Here is a 7001-nt window from a genome sequence, read left to right as displayed (position 1 = left end):
GTTTTGTCTGAGATATTTCCTACATTCTAATGCCCACAAAGCAGCAGCTCCATCCTGCCAGGTTCCCAAGATCATCCGAAGGGCACTTCTCGGAAAACATCAGCCTCGAGTTCCTCCAGCCCAGATTTTCTCAGGATGTTTGTGAAGTCACTCCGTGTGATACAGACACTCCATGTGACTCTTCCTACACAAACTGGCAAACAGGGATATCCTCCCAGCCCCACGGACTGCTGCAGTCACTGGAAGAGCCTGGGTTGTAAGTAGGTTTTAAATTCGGGTTTCACTTAGAGGGGTGTGAGCACAACCCCTGAGGTGAAGGAGATGCTGCTGCAGCAGCTCTTACCCAGATTTCCTTTCCTGCCACTGCACCCAGAAACTAAATATTTTAATTTTCCCTACTGTTCCCCACACATAACACAGACCAGCAGGACTCCTGCCCCAGCCACCCCAATGTCCTTCCTCTGCTCTTCTCAAAACACCATGACCAAATAATGGAAAAACCAGAGTGGAAAGGAAAACCCAAACCTGAAACAAACTGAAACCTTGAGATGGAGAGAAATTATAAACCATCTCCAATCTGGTCCACAGATTAGGCAAACTGATTAAGAAAACGTTAACTGTAATCCTTGTGATTAGAGTTCAGAGCACAAAGTACTTCAAATCTCCTCCTGAGCTTTGGGGCAGGCTGAGCCCTGGGCATGTCCTAACCAGCTTCAAAGCCAGGCTTGGCTCTGATTTGCGTAAGAGTTTCTATTTTAGCCCTTCTGTCCATTCCTGCAGTGCTGACAGCAGCAGGCAGGACATGGGGGCAAGAGAACCAGGGGAATAGGGACCAGCTCAGACTGTCACTGCAGCATGAGGAGCTTGGGAGTGGTGAGGCCATGCAGAGCCTCAGTCACAAGAAGTTTCCCACTACAGAGATGAGATGAGATAAATCTGACTCAGACTGTGCCAGGGTTTCATACAACAAAGTCTCAGCACTTCAAGGTGCTGGCATGTAGTGGGGAAACAAAAAACCACCCACTGCCCCACTGACAGCCTCGGGGGCAGCTTGTGAAGTGGTTTAAAAGCTGTAACTGCAGCTAATTCTGATTTCCAGGCTTCAGCCATCAACATCACAGAAAAAATAATCAGTGGAATTAGCAAAGGGCAGGAAAATGGCCTTGTCTGGGTGAAAGAGCCTGCTGCCATCTGACAGCTAATGGAGATCATCTCCGCAGGGGAGGGGCCGCACTTCATCATCCAAGACACTTGTTTCCTGAGCATGACTTATCACTGCTGACCTCATCTCCTAAAAATGCAATACATCCATGTCAGATACTGCCGTGGCCCCTCCTTAAAGGTGGCAGATGAATCTGCCCCAGCAGAGCACAGCCAGAGACAGAAAATAGAACAGGAACATGCTGTTCTCCAAGAGCTAAAGAACACAAATCTCTGCCCTGACCCCTCAAAACACAGGGATGACATCATCAAAGGAGTTCTTGCAGAGAGATTTCTTCTTCACTACTAAATTAATTTACTTGTGTTATGGTTAATTTACTTGTGTTATACATTGCAAAAAAAACCCAAAAACTTCAGGCAGCCACCAGTATTTAGACTCCACACTGTGCAGACTTGCTCCAAACAGGTCTGGGCAGCAGCTGGAAATGTTGATCCCTGCCAACATCCCAAACCTACACCTGGTTCTCACAGGAGACCATCTCCAGCAGAACTGAACATCTCATGCCCAAAAGTCACACGTGTCAGCCAGTGCTGCCCATGATCAAAACTGAGGGGTATTTAAACTAATCTTTTAACAGACTTTTAAGTGGGAATTTGGAAGCCACATTCAGGCTTTACGCAGCTCAAAAGATTAGGACATGGACCATGCTAAAGTTTGTGTAAGATGGAACTTTTTGAAGTTCAGCTGAACATCTTTGAAGACAATTTAGAAGCTTTACACTCCAACTGCTTGGATCCCAGCAGCCTTGTTCCCGTAATCCCTGCTCACACCAGGCTGTGACTCGCCTGCCAGCACACGGCAAACTGCCAGCTGTGACAAGCACAAAACATTAAATCCATCAACAACCTGATGTCTGCTGGCTCTCAGGTCCTGTTATTCACAGGACTTTGGCTGGCCTGGCCAGAATTCATTCACCTTCCCTGCAGGATCTCCAGGAGGCACCGGATCCTGGAGAGGAAAACACTCAGGATGCTCTGCAGGAGCGGCACACTGAAGGAGCAGGGCCAGGGCAGAGTCCAGCCTCCAACCAGAGGAGAGCCTGAGCCCAAAGCCAGTGACTGATCATGGGGAGCCCAGCTGGCCCTGCAGTGCTCTGTCCTTGCCCAGCTCTCACCCCACACACCAGCCACATGTTCTGCAGAAACCCAGATTTCTATCTCAACAACAACTTTATTGGACGTTATTCTGGCAGGTAACCAAACCACCACTGACTCTTGTCAGCCCAGATGAGCAAGATTTTATCCTGTGAGATCCCAAAGATCCACATCCTGCAGCAAAGCCTTCCCTTCCTCCTGGCACTGCTGACATGCCTCTATTTCTCTGCAATAACAGAGTACAAAGAGGAGCCCTGAGCAGAGGTCACCAACAGTGTGCTGCATCCTCTGCCCCGCTCCCAGTTTAGAATAAAGGTCAGTAGGTCTCTTTCCACCCCTGCACATGTATCCTGTCCTCTCTGAGAGCTCAGCCAGCTCCTCCAGCAGCTGCCCAGCAGCTCCTGGCACATCCCTTTGGAGCCACAAACACACTTCTCAGACTGATCCCACCCACAGTGCTTTATCTGAACTGCTGGTGGTACTGCCTGGAGAGATCTCAAAACAGCCCCAGAGCAGATGAACAGCCCTGAAGGCACCTGAACCCCTGCAGGAGCAGAGCAGCTCCTGCTCATCCATCCCCCAGGGTGAGCAGGGCTGGGGCTCTGCCCTCCACCTGCAGACCCTGATGTGTCCCATCCCACACAGCCCCACACTGACCTTCACAGCTCCTGTCCCACCACAGCAGCTCCACAACAGAGCTGGGAACAGATTTTGTATTTCCAATACATCATCTTCCTCTGCCTCACCAAACTCCAGCTCCAACCCCCAAAGTAACAGCTGCTTCACATATCTGAAGGTCTGGAAGGAGCAATCAAGTTGTTTATCCTGAAAGGCCTTGAAGCAGCAGCATCCCCCAGGCCACAGCAAAGTCACAAGTCCCACAGCCACTGCCAGCAGCCAGGAGCAGGGGCTGGAGCTCCCTCTGTGCAGGGCAGGCTGGAGCCCAGCCTGTCCCAGCCACCCTCCCAAAAAGCCACGGAGGATGTGCATCAGGGGACTCAGACCACAGCAGCTCCACTTTGCTGGCACTGCTACCACAGTCAGGCAATCAGTGGCCACATATGGGGATGGAAAAGGGAGGCTGACTTTCTACATTTGAAGAAAAACACCATTTGCATCTCAGAGAACAGAGGGGTGCAACTGGCAGGGCTGACACCCTCCTTCCTAATAAATCATTACCCCTGACTGCAAGACAGCCACTGATCCAGAGCATTTCCAGACTCTGCTGACCTGCTGTTTATCTCTCAGATTCCAGCTGGGCACCAGCAAACAGTTAAACTTTTCCAAGTTCTTGAAGTTTCACTAAACACTACTTTTCTTGAGTATGGAGCATAATTAAAGATCTTTTAAAAGCAAGGTTTGGAAAGGAAGATGCTTGGCACAAGAGGAGCTTGTTCGCCCCAAAAGACACAGGAGCTGCTCACTAAAACCAGCATCAGGTTTTGACACCCCAAAAAAGAAAGAGAATTGGTTTTAACAAACAACTCCAGCTCCTGCTCACAAGAACAGTCTGTTTCTGCCCAATTCAGGCCAAAATCAAGTTTCTGAAAACCCCGACACAGCTACAAAACAGAACTCTTGTTTTTGGCTGGTTGTCTTGGAGACACAGAGTGATCTCTTGGGAAGAAACCAAGGAATGCATCTTAATACGAGCTCCTTCCTTTTCAGGCATCAACACTCAGCCTTATTACCCAGAGTACAGCCACAAACATCCTCTAGGTCAAGAGTAAACAGAAATCTTTCCATTTGTCCCCCATCAGCATCTTCTAGACCCTGGCTACAAAGTCATACTCTGTGCTTGACTGAGCAGGAAGGAACTGAAAGAAAAATGGGTGTTTCTCCCATACCACATTTAACTTCACCCAGAAACTTGCGTCTTGACTACGTTCCTTCAGCTCCATCTTATTTTTCAAAGGATCCCTATTTGCTTGAGCTTCCTGAGTTCTGCAAATATAACATGCAGTTTCTCCTTTGCCTTTTAATCTCTCTCCTCTCAGAAACCAAATGTTTGCACAAGTTCTCCTGCAGGATGACCCCACACACAGTTCTTAGGGCACAGCTGTGTGTGCACCTTGCAGTGTTGGGCACCTCAGCTGCACAGCAGGGCAGCTAATGCTGTTAAGCTGATAAGAACAGGGGCAGAGAAGCTCCATGACCTGCCCAATGTCACACAAATCCACCACTGACACACAAAACAGTAGTTAACCAATATCACATGATATTTTAGGCTGGGAAAGGTCCTCTGGAGGTCTCTAGCCCAAATTCCTCCCTTAAGCAAGACTGACCTGCCAGTTGCTCAAAGCTTTCCCCTGGCAAGTTTCAGACAGCTCCAAGGCTGGACATGCCACGACTTCTCTGGGTTTGACCAACCAAAAAACAATTCAGTCACTGCAGTGGACTTGGGCTCATCTCCCTCCCGCCTTTTTGTGCTGTTAAGGATACCTTCCACTGGGCACCACTTAACTGTTTTTACTTGAGGCTTTGTTCTTTGTGCCTCAACAGCATCCCCTGCTCAGAAAAATCAGCTCCTCAGCTCCATGAGAAGTAAGGGTTACCCAAATATGACCATCCCACAAGATTCTCTCTGTCCTCTGCTGTATCCTAAGAGCACTCACAACTGTAACATGCTGCATTAATATTTTCACCATTTATACCACACACCTGATTTGGTATAAATCAAATTAACACCCCAAATTGAACCTGAACAGAGCCAAAACAGCTGCAATGAGTGCAAGCCAGCAGGTGTTTAGGCAGCAGAACAACTCCAGTCTGACCAAGCACTTCCCTGTAGGAAAACAAGGAAAAACTTCAGGAGCACTGAGCAAGAATCAACACTCCTGCTCATTTGCTTGTTCTGTCTCTCAAGGTGCTCCAGACCTGCTCCCTGCATTAGTCACCATCAAATTACCACAGGCTGCATGTGCTTAGGGAGGAATTTGACAGCGTTAAGCCAGGGAAGCAGCACTCCCTGCCTCCCTTCAAATAAGATGCGTCCTGCTCAAAGGATTGCCTCAAATTATAATGCTCAGTGCCTCAGGCACCCACGTGCATTCAGTCCCTCAGTTATCTATTTGGATTTGGCTAACGGAAATGTCCAACAACAATTCCCACTATGGAAAAACATGTCACATCACAGCCCTAAAAGTCGGGATCTGCCACCTCAGTGTGCTGCTTTCAGAGCCCAACAACTCTCCTCACTCCTCTTGTCATGTCCAGATGCATTTCAGCAAGCTCTACAAAGTTTAATTTTCAATTTAGGGTTCACAAGGATCTATGTTACTCCCCAAGCCGTGAGAAAATCTGGCATTCACTCACTCCAAAGGCATTTGGAGCAATCAGCATCTCCTGGATCTTCAGAGCTATAGCTGCACATTCAGAAGGAGCAGGTGGTATAATCCTATCAATGGGAGTTAAGTCCTTGCTGATCTCTTTCTGACTAATCGAGACCTAATTCTTGAGCCTCTATCAATAGATCACTAATTCGGGGAAGACACCACGGGCAACATGTCCAACCCCTCAGACACAGCGAGCAGAGCAGAGCACAAGGGCAAGCCCGTAGCTGCTCCAACCACGCAGCTCCCCCTGATTTCCTAAATTCCTGAAATACTTTACTTTCCATTATCGTATCTCCAAGAAGGGCTGGGGTGGGAGAGGCCCTGCAGCTGTCACAGGGCATATCCCACCCTCAGCTGCTTTGTGGGACAGTCCCCAGTGTCCCCTCCCTGAGGGCAAATTCTGTTTAATACACCAAGTCCCATCTCCCAGCTCTGGTCCTCAGGCTCCCTTTAAAGTTCCAGGAGACAGCAAAAGCAAACAAGACACTGGACTTGCAGCGTTGCAAACTCTCCTAATATTGGATACCATGAGAAACATTAATCTCTGGTTCCTTCATCACCATTCTGAAATGTCCTTTCCATCAGTGTGGTGGAGTTCCACCTTCCCTCTCCTGTTTTCCAGTCCGTTTTACCCCCTGCTTCAACCCCCTCTGCGGGCAGCCTCTGGCTCCCACAAGGGGCAAACACGCTGCCCTGTTCCCAGCAGTGCCTCATGAGCAGCCAGACCCAAAGCAGCCCGGGGACACTTCCAGCCTGGCCGCTGAGCACAGAGCTGCCCGGTTACCTTCTTGCGGCGTGAGCCCGTCTTGCTCATGCAGGACCTCTCCAGGGACAGGTACCCTCCGATCACTTCGATCTCGTTCACCGTGGGGTAGCGCTTTTTATGGGATATCCCCACTTGAGGCCCATCAGCGTTCTCCACGGCTTTGCCTCTTCCTTTGCTCTCCTCCTCCTCCTCCTCTTCCTCCCGCTGCGGCCTTCCGCTGGCATCGGGGACAGCCCGCAGCCCTGGGGCCACGGGCTTCCTTTTGGGCACGACAGTGAAGGTGCTGCCTCCCCTCTGCTGGGGGGCAGAGTGCGGTCTGTAGAGGGGCACAGCGGAAAACTCCATCTCCAGGTCGGGGCCAGCTCCCCCGGGCTGATCCGCCAAGCTCCCCGTCCTCGCAGCCGGGCCAGCCCCACTGTCCGGCTCCACAATGTCATCGATGTAAGTCACAGGTACCAGAGGATCCAGAGGCGCCGCTGGGGAAGTGATGGGCTCTTCCTGCTCGGGGGCGGGAGCCCTCGGGGCCTCCGGGGGTGCCTTCTCCTCCGAGGGCGGTGGCGGTGGCCCTGGCCTGGCAATCTGCG

General features: G+C 50.4%; 1 protein-coding gene across 1 annotated transcript in view; it reads right to left on the bottom strand.

Annotated features, from left to right (window-relative positions):
* Positions 1–7001, bottom strand: part of TPRN (taperin) — a 21827-nt gene that overhangs the window by 8614 nt on the left and 6212 nt on the right. The window contains exon 3 of the mRNA XM_014308130.2: positions 6436–6996. Coding sequence (XP_014163605.1) covers positions 6436–6996 — 561 coding nt within the window. The remainder of the gene's footprint in view (positions 1–6435; positions 6997–7001) is intronic.

This window comes from Geospiza fortis, unplaced genomic scaffold (assembly GCF_000277835.1).
Source record: "Geospiza fortis unplaced genomic scaffold, GeoFor_1.0 scaffold85, whole genome shotgun sequence".
Taxonomy (NCBI): domain Eukaryota; kingdom Metazoa; phylum Chordata; class Aves; order Passeriformes; family Thraupidae; genus Geospiza; species Geospiza fortis.
Note: the sequence above shows the minus strand (reverse complement) of the source record. Positions and strands in the feature narration are given on the sequence as shown.